General features: G+C 47.4%; 2 protein-coding genes across 2 annotated transcripts in view; both read right to left on the reverse strand.

The window, feature by feature from the left end:
- Window positions 1-6,470, reverse strand: part of Dipk1a (divergent protein kinase domain 1A) — an 80,082-nt gene extending 73,612 nt beyond the window's left edge. Inside the window, exon 1 of the mRNA XM_041632044.1 lies at window positions 5,899-6,470. Coding sequence (XP_041487978.1) covers window positions 5,899-5,952 — 54 coding nt within the window. The 5' untranslated portion in view covers window positions 5,953-6,470. The remainder of the gene's footprint in view (window positions 1-5,898) is intronic.
- On the reverse strand, window positions 1,402-2,105 carry LOC121433577 (39S ribosomal protein L54, mitochondrial-like). Its single transcript, XM_041632050.1, has one exon. The coding sequence runs from the start codon at window positions 2,085-2,087 to the stop codon at window positions 1,671-1,673; it is 417 nt and encodes a 138-aa protein (XP_041487984.1). The 5' UTR covers window positions 2,088-2,105; the 3' UTR covers window positions 1,402-1,670.
- Window positions 6,471-13,553: the final 7,083 nt, after the last annotated feature.

The following is a 13,553-nucleotide window of genomic DNA, read 5'->3' on the forward strand; positions in this document are numbered from 1 at the left end:
CTCTTCCAGAACTTAAGGACAGAAAAAACAGGTATTCCAAACTAAAGCCAACAAATTATAGTGTTGTTGTGCTATCGTCCTTACCCCAAAGCCAAAAAATTACAGGTTTACTCCATTGGAGTAAACCCCAAACAAAAATAGATACCAATTTGTAAAACCCACACTGCTAGAAACACTCGCAGGTGCAATGAAGAGTTACCACAGCCAGCCGGTCCTGAGATGTGCGTGCTATAACAGTAAATGAGAGAGAAATACCAACTCAGAGTGGTTTATTTAAGCCGGTTGACAGAGCAAGTTTCTGCGCCAAGAGTCAAGAGTCTAACTCTTCAGTATGCTACAACACTTGGCACACACAGAAAGTGTTATTTCCAGGGTAATTTCCCATCAAAACAGTGGCAGAAGATGTCACACATTAGCTCACTCTGAGAATGATGCCTTGACGTTGGAAAGCTTGTGCTCAGGTACACGACTGTCGGCTAACTTACACACAGAGGCTGTACGGCGCCCTTGCACTGCTGCCTTGGAAGCAACTACTGCGGGCACCCAAAGTCTGGCACTGGTGAACAATGTGACAAGGGGGGAGACATGAGGCCAGTGTCCGCAGGACTAACTCAGTGGATAGCTTTCCTTTCCACTTCCTCTCATCCTTCTTTTCTGTTTTGCTGAACTATCATTCGCATACTACAGAATTTACTCCTTTAAATTCACATACTACAGAATTTATTTATTTTTTTTAAAAGCCTACCCATTAGTAGTCAGTCTTTATTTTCACCCAACCCTAAGCAAACATTAATCTATTCCAGTCTTTACTGCTAAACAGCATCTCACTACATGATTACAACACCAAAGTTCTTTTCTTTGGATGCAGTGGAATCTCTTGGCTGTATCAGAGAAGATGAACACCCTAGCTGGTAGTCAGACTCCTGTTACAGTGTAACCTCTGCAGAAACTATAACATTAATTGCAAAATACTAAGCTTTGGGGGGAAGGTAGGAAATTTAACTACTGTTTTGTTTTTAACTAGCTCAAGATGATGAATTTTCCAGAGGAGGCCACAACTACCACAGTGACATCAGGGCTAATGGAAATTCTGTGCGTGAAGCTCTTTGATAAGTCAAATGATTAAGTTTCCCCTCCTAAATTATGGGGAAAGGGCTGGAGACGTGGCTCAGCAGGTAAAATCACTTGCTGCTCTTGCACAAAGGACCCAGGATTAGTTCCCAGAACCCTCATATTGGCTCACAACTCCCCATAACTCCAGTTCCAGTGGCTATGACGCCTCCTTGATCCTCCACAGGCACCAGGCACACACACTGCCGGCAAGACATTTATACATATAAATGAAAATAAACGTCTTCATTTTGCTTTGTTTTGTCATTTTTGTCTTAATAGTTTTTTGTTTTGAGGATTTTTTTTTTTGTTTCCATACCTGTTTATTGGTGTGTGTGTGTGTTTGTGTGTCTGTCTGTCTGTCTGTGTGCATTTGGCCTGCGCTGCCAAGCGCACAAGCAGAGGTGGGAGAATTTGCAGGAATCAGTTCTGTCCCTTCCACCATGTGAGTTCTGGGGATTGAACTCGGGTCTTCACGTGGGGCAGTGAGCACTGCTCCCCGCTGAGCCCTCTCGCTGGCCTGGGCCGGGCAGCTTCCTGTGAGATGCTCCATCCTCAAGCTACAGCTTCTTGTTCTTGCTTAGCCGGTTGTGACGCCAGATGTTCTGTTTACGCAGCAGTCGCCAGTACTCACGGGACTCAGGTTCCAGCTCCTCCAGCTTTTTGGGGGGACCCAAGTTCATCTGGAAGAGCCACTCGGGGTACTCGGAGTCTGGCTTCAGGGCCACGTCCTGGCCTTCCTTGTAGATGTTCACCCCCATGGCGTGTGTGGTCAGCAGGGCGGGGTCTGTGCACACCTCAGGGTCCTTCAGGGCCTCAGTGGCCACGCTGCCCTTGGCACCTTTGCTGCCCTTCATGACTGGCTTCTTGGCGTAGTCCCGGACGGAGAGCGTTCCAGGTCCTCCGGGGACCGGGAGAGCCCGGAGCCGACAGCCGGCCCACATCTGGGAAGCCCCGAGGAGATGGGTGGCCGCCATAATGCTGGCCGGTTTGCACGTGCATCGAGGATTTTTTTTTTTGAAAGAGAAAGAACATAAAGTTGGGTTGATAGAGAGATGGGGAGGATCTGGGAGGAATTGGGGAAGGGGAAAAACATGACCAAAATATATTGTGAAAAATGAATTTTAAAGAAAAATTGCTAGCCGGGTGTGGTGGCACATGTCTTTAATCCCAGCACTTGGGAGGCAGAGGCAGGCGGCTCTCTGTGAGTCAGAGGCCAGTGCTGTCTACGAAGCAAGTTCCAGGACAGGCAGGGCTGTTACAGAGAAACCCTGTCTCAAAAACCAAACAGACAAAAGAGAGTGCACAATAAACCCTCTCCGTGACAAATCAAATCCAGTTATACACTGCTAGGGATAATGTGAGATTTAGAAGAAGTAGAGGAAAAAGAGAAGAAACTGAGGTTATGGAGCTACCTCTGACTGTAAAGGCCTTGCTGCTCAAACATGAGGAACTGAACTTGGTCCCCAGCACCTGCACCCTTGTAATCCCAGGGCTGGTTAGATGGAGACAGGAGGATCCCTAGGCTCACTGACCAGCCAGTCAGCCAGCCTAGCCTATTTGGAGAGTTCTACCAGAGAGACTGTATCAAAAACACAAGGAGGTGGCCAGGCAGTGGAGCACACAGCAAGCCTCCAGTCTGGGGAGGCAGAGGCAAGCAGATAGGAGTTTGAGGCCAGCCTGGTCTACAGAGCGAGTTCCAAGACAGCCAGAGACACACAGAGAAACCCTCTGGGAAAACAAAACAAAAAGCCAGGAAGGTGGTCCCTCAGGTTATGACTGCTACATTCTTTTTTTTTTTTTTTTTAATAATTTTTTTATTAAGAAAAGAAGAAAAAAAACATAAACAAAAAACAAGTTTCCACCTCCTCCCAGCCTCCCATTTCCCTCCCCCTCCTCCCACCCTTCTCCCCCAGACTGCTACATTCTTGTAGTCACACAAAGTGTAATGGAGCAGGAGGATCAGACATTCAAGGTCAACCTTGGCTACCTGCCAAGTTCTAAGTCAATCTCAGCTACATGAGAATTTGTCTTTAAAAAGAAATCTTGAGTTTAACTTAATTTTTTTTGAGACAAGGTCTCTCTTTCTCTCTCATTGGCTAGCCTAGAACTTGCTATGTAGACCAGGCTGGCCTAGAACTCAGAGATCTGCCTCCCAAGTGCTGGTATTTAAGGCCCGCTCACGAGCTTACCCTAATTTGATAACTGACAACGATGCTAGAAACTCTTTCATTAATGGAAGGCATAACTATTTTTAAAACTTGTGTGTGTGTATGTGTGTGTGTGTGTGGTGTGTGTGTGTGTGGTGTGTGTGGTGTGTGTGTGTGTGTGTGGTGTGTGTGTGTGGTGTGTGTGTGTGGTGTATGGGTGGTGTGTGTGTGTGTGTGTGGTGTGTGTGTGTGGTGTATGGGTGGTGTGTGTGTGTGTGGTGTGTGTGTGTGTGTGTGTGTGTGGTGTGTGTGTGGTGTGTGAGTGTGTGTGAGTGTGTGTGTGTGGTGTGTGTGGTGTGTGTGTGTGGTGTGTGTGGTGTGTGTGTGGTGTGTGAGTGTGTGTGTGTGGTGTGTATGTGTGGTGTGTGTGGTGTGTGTGTGGTGTGTGTGTGGTGTGTGTGTGAGTGTGTGTGTGTGTGTGGTGTGTGTGGTGTATGGGTGGTGTGTATGGTGTATGTGTGTGGTGTGTGTGTGGTGTGTGTGGTGTGTGTGTGGTGTGTGTGTGAGTGTGTGTGTGTGGTGTGTGTGTGTGTGGTGTGTGTGGTGTATGGGTGGTGTGTGTGTGGTGTGTGTGTGTGTGAGTGTGTGTGTGTGGTGTATGGGTGGTGTGTGTGTGGTGTGTGTGGTGTGTGTGTGGTGTATGGGTGGTGTGTGTGTGGTGTGTGTGTGTGTGTGTGTGGTGTATGGGTGGTGTGTGTGTGTGTGTGTGGTGTGTGTGTGTGGTGTGTGTGTGTGGTGTATGGGTGGTGTGTGTGTGTGTGTGTGGTGTGTGTGTGTGGTGTATGGGTGGTGTGTGTGTGTGTGGTGTGTGTGTGTGTGGTGTATGGGTGGTGTGTGTGTGTGTGGTGTGTGTGTGTGGTGTGTGTGTGTGGTGTGTGTGTGTGTGTGTGGTGTGTGTGTGGTGTGTGTGTGGTGTGTGTGTGTGTGAGTGTGTGTGTGTGGTGTATGGGTGGTGTGTGTGTGTGTGGTGTGTGTGTGTGGTGTGTGTGTGTGTGGTGTGTGTGGTGTGTGTGGTGTGTGTGTGTGGTGTGTGTGTGGTGTGTGTGAGTGTGTGTGTGTGTGTGGTGTGTGTGTGGTGTGTGTGTGTGTGTGAGTGTGTGGGTGTGGGGGTGTGTGGTGTATGGTTGGTGTGTATGGTGTGTGTGTGTGAATGTGTGGCGCTGAGAATTGGACCTAGGTGCCTCTGAGCCTCAACCAAATCAGAAAATCCGCATGTTACGGTGTCAAGGAGTGTTTGTGTTCACATCTGTGGAAAGCATTCAGAGTAAAAACAAAGTCTAAAACTCTAGCAAACCCCAAAAACCTAATAATAGAAAGCTAGGTGGTTTTTCTGTTTGTTTTGTTTTTGCTTTTTTGTTTTTTGTTTTGTTTTTGTTTTTGGAGACAGGGTTTCTCTGTGTAGCCCTGGCTGTCCTGGAACTTGCTCTGTAGACCAGGATGGCCTCGAATTCCACTTGCCTCTGCCTCTCTAAGTGCTGGGATTAAAGGCATGCATCAGCACCGCCCAGTTGAAAGCTACTTAGTTTAAGATAAAAGATTTTAAATATGCCAAAACAGTTTAACAATAAATGGTCACCTGGCAAGGGTGGAATTCTAAACTGGGTTCTAATACGGGTGCTCAGTGCACAACTACTTCCGGCGGTGCTGCTGCAAATAGAACATTCGGTCTTATGTCCTTAATGCCGTAAACTGTCAAATCGTCTTTTCAATCTGCAGCACGTCACTCATTTCAGAGTAATGACTTACGTCAAATAAAAACGTAAGATCTACTTGGACTGCGATGGTTCCTTCTCAACTCTTTTTTTTTTCCATACTTGAAAGACGCACCACCAGCTGACCCAAAATACCTTTCCCACACCTTCAGGCCTCTTACTGCAAGCAGCGTCCTGCAGAAATACCTAACACTGCTGACAATGTGGGAGGCATTGATTTGTAGCTGTTTTTCCATCGGAGTGATGGATTTTGAGATCAACTACTCACGACGTCTACTAGGTCCCCCTGGTGACCAAACAGAGCACGAAGGCAGCAGTAGGGTTCTAAAGACGGCGGGCAGCGGAACAGAAAAAAATCATGAAAAATTAACACGCCAACAGCACACACGACGTGACTGAAAACGGCGCTCGCACGGCCGGGGAGCTGACTGGAGAGCCGCATGGCAGTCACGATCCCCTTTCCGTTTACCAACGCGAATACCCACCGCCTCGATCCGGCTTGCCGATCCCTCCCTCCCTCCCATTTAAACCAGCGTTGGGGTGGGAAGAGCAATCCCAGGAGCTCTGCACCGAGGCGCAGCCGCTGCCGGGGACTCGGGGACCCACTGGCATAACGACTGGTTACGCACGATTCTCTGAAATATGGAGGAATGACACACCACATTTTGCTACTCGAGACACGGAGTCGGGGATGGCAGGGCTGGGGGGCCGCCCCACGAGCAAAGGTGGAGCACGCAGAGGGACCCGAGCCGGGACTCGGAGGGGCGCAGAGCAGGGGCGGCGCCCGAGGAAGGCGGGGGTGAGGATCGGGACACGGGGCGAAGCGGGACCGAGGAGGGCGCGTGGCGGGGCCGCGGCCAGCCTACCTGGAGGTAATGGGGTTTCCTCAGCCAGGTCCCCGCGCAGAGACTCCTCGCCATGGCACTCACATCGCCCCGCCGCGCCGCAGTCGGAGGCGGACCCGAGCGCCGCCGCCCGCCCGCCGGCCTCCCCGCCCCTGCCCCGCCGGCCTCCCGGCCCGCCCACGGCCCGCCCCCGGCGCGCGCTCCCGGGGCCGCGAGGCGCTGCGGAGGGCGGAGGAGGGCGGCGGAGGAGGCCCGCTCGGCGCGCACAGCCCCGCCCCCACCCCCGGCCGCGGCTCCGCCGACACAAATCCGCCCGCGCCCCTGCGCTTAAAGGGGAGGCGCGGACGGGGGAGGGGCGCGAGCGGCGCGGGGGTGCGCGGAGCCCCTTTGCAGGGCCTGGGCTCGCAGCTCCCGGTGCTGAGCCCTGAGATCCGCGCTCCCTCTGGACTCTGTATCGGGTGGCACTGAAATTCCGAGGACGCTTGGAGCTGCTTCTTAGGGGACACGTTTACCGTCCCGCTGCAGGGAAAGGAGGCGCCCACGGCCCCGGAGACGCCGCCACCAGTGTCTGCGGAAGGACGGGGCTCCTTCCCGCTCAGCTCTGCGTGACCTTCCAGCCACTTCGCCGCTCTGCATACCTTCAACTTTTTTTCCTTTTTTACAATTTCGACTGTTTAAATTTGCATTGTTTACAAACAGCTTCCGAGTTTTCCTGGCCTCTACCACTGATTTTAAAAGTTAAAAAAATAAATGGCGAATTGAAATACAGTTCCGAGGGCAGGAGCCCTCCAGGGACGTGGCAGAGCGACTCAATTAAAACTACACAACGCAGGGCGTGGCGCCCTTCTTTGACACCAATGGCCAAATAAGGGAAAAAGAGCCACCCTAGAAGGAGTACTGCAGTTGATCTGAGTGACTTAACTCAAGAAGATGCAGTTCCTACTTTATTTTTTTCCTCATATGCTATGCTTTATGTTTCTAGTGTTTCCAGTTTCTGGAGACAGGTTTTTAACCTGGGTAGTGTTTGTTGCTTGCAAATACATACATTATCCACTGACTCCAGTAATTTCTAAGATAAAGATGACTCGTACCTGCAATTCCAGCTCGAGGGAGATGGGAGCAGGATCAGGTGTTCAAGTCCAAGCTGGGCTACTCAAGGCAGCGACAGGAGAAAGAGGGAAGAAGGGGAGAAAAGGAAAAAAAAAAATGAATCCTACTGGTTTTATTTAATATTTTAAACTTGTGATATTTGTGTGTTACATGTGTGTGATCACCCATGGAGGCCGAACGAGGGTGACAGATCACCTGGAGCGGGTTGAGCGTGACTTGGGTGCCGTGAATCAAAGCTGGGTCCTCTGAAACAGCGGGAAACCCTCAATAAATAACTGCCTTAATGCCCAGTCGCTGTTCAGATTGTTCTGCCGTGTATACAGAAAGACAAAGAAGGCAAAGTCCCTACCCTAATGGCTATTGCATTTTGGAGATGGGGAGACAGGCAATAAATAACAAACACTGAATGTAGAGAAGTCTGCTAAGAACCAGGTTTAGTGTCCTGTGCTTGTAATCACAGTCCTGGGAGGTATAAGAGGATCAAGACCAGCCTCAGCCCAGCCAGCCTGGGCTGCACAAAACCCTGTCTCAAAATAAATAAATAAAATAAAAACAATTGGTGAAGAAAGGCGGTAAGGCCAGATATAGTAGTGAGGTAGAGGAAGGCATATCTGTGTGAGTTCAAGACCTGCCTGGTTTGCATAGCTGGTTCAATACGCCAGTGCTACATAGACCATGTCTAAGGGGGGGGTGCTGGTAAGGGTACAGGGGTAGGGAGGGGTGGAGAAGACCACAGATAGAGTTAACTAGAAGGAAAAGATCAAGAGTTCCATTTTGCATATGAGCTATGTATTTTAAATTCAAGTGGAGTCTGTTTGGGGTTTCAGTCTGACTTTTTTTTATTTTTGGACTAAGTTCATATAGTCCAGGCTGGCCTTGAACCCCTGATCCTCCTGCCTCTGCTCCCAATGCTGTGATTACAGCTGTGTACACACATACCTAGCTGTCAAGTGGCAGTGTAGAGTAGGTGGTTATGTATATCAGTATGGGATAAAGGAAAACATTCCATACTAGAGAGGCACAAGAATTTTAAGCATTTTTAGACGGCATTAAAGTCAGGTTTTACAAACTGACTACGTTTGTAAATGAGGGGAATGTAAATAGAAGAGAATCAAGGATGAAGCCCTGGGTATAATGCAAATTCGGGGAGACATGGATGAGCCAGGAACAGAGCCTAGGAAGGAGCAGCCAGTGAAGAAATGAGGAGCCTTGAAAGCCAGATTAAGCTAGTGTCTCTGAAGAGCGAGTACTAGTAGGTTTTTGGTATCTCAATAATAGGTTTCTCCACCAACATAGTAAGCCAAATCAAGCCGAACTGAGAAAATAAGTTTTTTTTTGTTTTTTGTTTTTAAACAAAACAACTCCCGGGTGAGTTCTCCAGTCCGAGAGACCAAGGCAGGAGGAGTCACACAGCTGAACTAAAGCAGGGAGCTTGTATAGCCTGTAGGTGAGGCCTGATGACATGTCCACCCAAGCTGGGTTTGTGCCCAAGTATGGTCAAAAGTTGGAATGCTTAGTTGGGCGTGTGGGCTACTTGCAATTTCAGGTGAGGAGCTGCCACATGTAAATGGAGGTTTCTCTGTCCTGCTCTGTCATGTGGCTGCTTCCAAATAATCACTCAGAGGCTTATATAAATAGTATTAATGGTTGGTCAATAGCTCAGGCTTATTACTAGCTAACCCTTACATTTAAACTAACCCATATTTCTGTATATGCTTTTTCATGTGGCTCAAGGCTTGCTACCTCATTTTCTATACTGTCCTGTTTGTTCAGGGGCTGGTTGGCATCTCCCTCAACTCCACCCTTCTTCATGTGAGTTCTCAGTTTGATTGTGCCACCTAACCTTATCCTGCCGGCTATGGGTCAAATAGCCTTTATTATTAACCAGTAAGAGGAATAACACATATTCACAGTGTACAGAAAGATCATCCCACACCAGCCAGAAGTGCCAAGAATGCAGAACTGGACTTTTTAGCACCTTTTCTTTAATGGAGATTCTCTGAGAGGGCGGGGTTTGGGGAGAGAAATAGAGAGAGAAAGAGAGAAAGAGAGAGAGAGATAACAGTATTTCCGGATCAAGTAGGAGGGAGATGGCAATTCTAGATGAACAAATACTATTATTAAGAACTGGGAACTGGCCTGGTGGTGGTGGTGCATGCCTTTAACCCCAGCACTCAGGAGGCAGAGGCAGGTGGAGGAGCTCTTTGAGTTCAATCTCTGTGAGTTCGAGGCCAGCTAGGTTTATAGAGGGAGTTCCTGGACAGCCAGGGCCACACAGAGAAACCCTGTCTTGAAAAACAAAAACAAACAACAACAACAACAAAAAAAAAAAGAACTGGGAATTGACCACTAATTTAGTCATTGGTAACATTTTAATGGAGCAATGGAAACAAGGGTAGGTTTAAGTAAAGAGTGGGGTGAGGGACTGGAAGGATGGCTCATCTGTTAAGAGCACTGACTGCTGTCCCAAAGGAAGAGTTTCCGTTCACAGCAACTACATAGCATCTCACAAGTCATCTGTAACCCCAGTTCCAGGAATCCAGTGTGATATATATGTATGTATGTATGTAGGTAATACAGTCATATAAATAAAATAAAAATAATAAAGTGAGTTTTTTAAAAGAAAAGAATGAGGGAGAAATAAAACCTTGAGGGACTTGGAAGGTGGCTTAGTTCGTGGAATGCTTACCCTGGATTTGGCTCCCATCATCACCACCTAAACTGGGCATGATCGACGCGTGCTTGTAATTCCAGCACTCCAGAAGTGGAGGTATGAGGATCAGGAATTCAAGGCATTCTCAACTTCATAGCGAATTTGAGATCAGCCTAGTACACATGAGATCCTGCCTCTAAGAGAAAGAGAAAGGAGGGGCAGGAGAAGATGGATGAGAAGAAATGGGAGGGAAAGAGAAGAGAAGGAGTGAGAAAGAGAAAATAATAGGAGGAGAATGATTAAAGATATCTGATACAGAAAATTGGAGTCCCATATTGGAGCAGTCACTAGTTGTTGAAGTGGAATCAAAAGGAGGCTAAGACCACTATGGACCCTTTAATGGCGGTGAATGCAGAGACCTGTGTCTGCCCAATGCTGAGAATAATCAGCTATTAGGGGTTAACCCTAAACAAGACCCTTAGACTACCTTCTCTAGATGTCAGGGAACATTTTGGAAGAAGAGGCAGAAAGTGCACAAGAGCTGGAAGACAAGGCAAACGGATGCAAAATACCGTCCTCTAGACTCAAGACAACTATTGCAACCAACAACTCACAACTGCCAGCTCAAGACTGACCTTGTCCAAAATCAGCCAAGGATGGAGAAGGCACTCACGAGCCTTTGCCTCCTTCTGCTGCATTACCGGCTATTGATAAATTCACAGAGGAGAGGGGGGGAGGAAGGGAGGGAGGGGGGGGAAGGGAGGGAGGAAGGGAGGGAGGGAGAGAGAGAGAGAGAGAGAGAGAGAGAGAGATTCAGTAACTGACTAGGCTCCCATCTAAGGTCACACAGCCTTGGTTAATCTTAGTGGGTCACTCACCTGGACCAGCAGGTCATTCTTCAGTGGCAGAGAGCTGCAGAGGAAGAAAAGTCAGGGGATCAGACATAAAGGCAGGTGGGTAGATTCAGGAAGTCTTAAATAAACTGTGTCTTATGCCAAGCAAGCTTATAAAGAAGTACAGTTTTATATACTATTTCCAGGGGAGAAATGGGACAGAGACAGCAGAAACTATCGTACAATGGGAAGAAGTCAGCAGGAGGAAATGTCGCACAAAGGGAACACAGGGTATCTCAAAAGCACTACATACCCTGCACACAGTGGACTCGGGGCCTATAACTCCACCCTCTTCATGGAGAAAAGCCGAGGTCTCAGAAACCGAAACCTTAATTCTTTTGGGGTCCAGGCTTCAGCTCTAGATTAGATGGTCCTTCAAGTCTGTCCATGACAAGGACATAGAATTAGGTTCCTTTTGTTCTTTCTTCGGGGTCTCTGGGAAAGCTTTGGATCAGTCTAGATCTCAACAGGTCACAAAACAAATCGAATAGTTAACAAAATAAGAAAGATTTGTGGGAGAGAGGGGTACAAACAGGTAGTAGGAAGACAGGAGGCAGTGGGGTAAGAGTGGTCGGTATGTGTTATACACATTTGTAAACTTGTCAAGGAACACATTTGATTTTTAAAAAGATTGAAAAGTAGCTCAGAAATATTTGGTTTAATGCATACGATACAAAAGAAGGTTAGAAAAGAATGTCAGAACAGGAAATTAGACTTGTTGGGGTAGTGTCCTGGAGAGGTTTTGTCTTGGACTATAGTTCTGGGAGGTCTATATGTAGAAAAACAAACTATAAATGTAGGCATGCAGGTGCGTAGAGGTGGTGGTGGTGGTGATCACTGGGAGTCCATTTAGATGGTTCTGGCTTCATTAGAGGCCTAAAAAGTAATGTTACCAAGGTAAGAGAAGTAGGAAAGTTTAGTGGAGGTTTGAGGAGAGGAGAGGAGAGGAGAGGAGAGGAGAGGAGAGGAGGGGAGGGGAGGGGAGGGGAGGGGAGGGGAGAGTCAAGCAGTCATCCAGATGGCCAGGTGAATGGGCTAGAAAAACATTACAAGCTCACTGAGTATGTCAACTGCCCACTTGAGTTCATGAGCATGAATTTAATTGGGATAAGTTGATATGATTTGTTGTTTTTTTCCATAAATAATCAGCTACAGTTTCAGAATAAACTGAGAATTTTCCATTATCAGAACTCTTCAAGGGAATAAATAAGAGTAAACAAAGGGCAGTAAGGAAGAGGGTGTGTAAGCAAGAGAGAGGTTTTGATTCGCCAGGGGAGTGAAGAGGATTGAAGAGGACATAGTGGGTATAAAAGGGTCAATGACAGCAAAAGGGTGGTAGAATCAACCATTGGCAAGCACCGTACCACTGAGCCTTGGGATCTGTGTGGTTCCGTAAGTTCTGAGTCACCGGGAGAGAGAATGATTTGGACAAACGGGCAGTGTAAAGAGTCTGAGGCCTTCCATTCTATTTGCAGATAACTTTTCTGTGCCCACATCTAGAGTGTGATGGCATAGAGTAGAGCTTGGAGAAGGATGTGAAGTGCAGGGACACAGAAGAGACTCAAAGCCAGAGTGAGGCACCAGGAACAGAAGGTTGGGAGCCCGAGGTCATTCTTGGCTATGCTAGGAGTGGGGAGAGAATATGACTAGACCTTTAATTCATAGGCCAACTGGCTCAGCTACCTCTGCCAGCCATTTACATGGTTCCTTCTCTTCACCTTCTTCCTGCTCTGTCTCCCAGCTTTGATTTACCTTTACCGTCTGGTTCCTTTGCCTTTACTTTGTAACTTCTCAGTTAAAGTCATAGCAAGGGATTTGGAAAGGTAGATTCTAAAAGGGAATTTTGGAAGCTTCAGAATGGAAAGCAAGAAAGGCACAAATAAAGATAGGGAGAATTAGGCTGTCAAGCAAGGATTCCAACAGAAAGGAACCCAAGGGCTGGGGTCACAGCTCAGTGACAGAGTGTGTGGAGCTGGGATGTGTGAAGCCCTGGTTTTGATCACCAACAGTAAGGGAATGGGAAGAACAGGAGTGAGAGAGCAAGGGCATCGTCTTTACCTGAATTCCCCAGATAACACAATTACAAATAAGTTCTTTCTGTAAGCTCTGTGGCCTGTATTTATCTCTTTCATCAATTCAGTGTGGAGTATTCGTAATTCAAGATGGTAAATGCATTTACACCTCAAGAAAAATCTAATATGAAACATGTTACATTTTAATCATGAGAACTTAGATTGAAAGAAGAGGCAGGACTTTAAAAAATTCTTCCATAAGAAGGCATATTGGAACTGGGCAGTGGTGGTGCATACCTTTAACCCCAGCATTCAGGAGGCAGAGACAGGCAGATCTCTGTGAGTTCAAGGCCAGCCTGGTCCACAAAGCAAGTTCCAGGACAGTTAGGACTGTTACACAGAGAAACCCTGTCTTGAAACCCCCCCAAAAGACATATTGGATATAGAAATAAATACTTATATACACCAGGGTCACAATGGCAGACGAACGTTCTAGCCATGCAGACGTGACAACCTGCGTTCTATTCCTGGAAGCCACATTAAAAAAAAAAAACAACAATTAACAGCCCAAGTGGTACACATCTGTAATCCCAGCACCCTTATGGTAAAATCAGAATGGGGGATTGAAGAATCACTCACAACCTCATAGCTACCTAATCACAACCAGCTAGCCTAATATTGAAAGCACAGAAGCAGAAATAACAAGAGATCTACCTCTTATCAAAAAGAGATTGTCTTTTTTTTTTTTTTTCTTTTCAAGGGTTTCTCTGTGTAGCCCTGACTGTCCTGGAACTCACGCCGTAGATCAGTCTGGCCTTGAACTCACAGAGATCCGCCTAGTCTCTGCCTCCCAAGTACTGGGATTAAAGGCCTGTACCACCACAGGGCTAACAAAGTTGTTTTAGTGAGGGTCATTGTTACCGTGATGAAATGCCATGACCTTTTTCGGGGAAAAAAGGATTTATTTGGCTTATATATAATGAATCATAGTCTGCAGAGGGAGACCAA

This window comes from Microtus oregoni, unplaced genomic scaffold, assembly GCF_018167655.1.
Source record: "Microtus oregoni isolate MIOR12 unplaced genomic scaffold, Mior012 000040F_ref0000088, whole genome shotgun sequence".
In the NCBI taxonomy this organism is placed as follows: domain Eukaryota; kingdom Metazoa; phylum Chordata; class Mammalia; order Rodentia; family Cricetidae; genus Microtus; species Microtus oregoni.

Coding starts and splice junctions, on each gene's coding strand:
- LOC121433577 (XM_041632050.1), bottom strand. CDS start 2,087: ATGGCGGCCACCCATCTCCTCGGGGCTTCCCAGATGTGGGCCGGCTGT.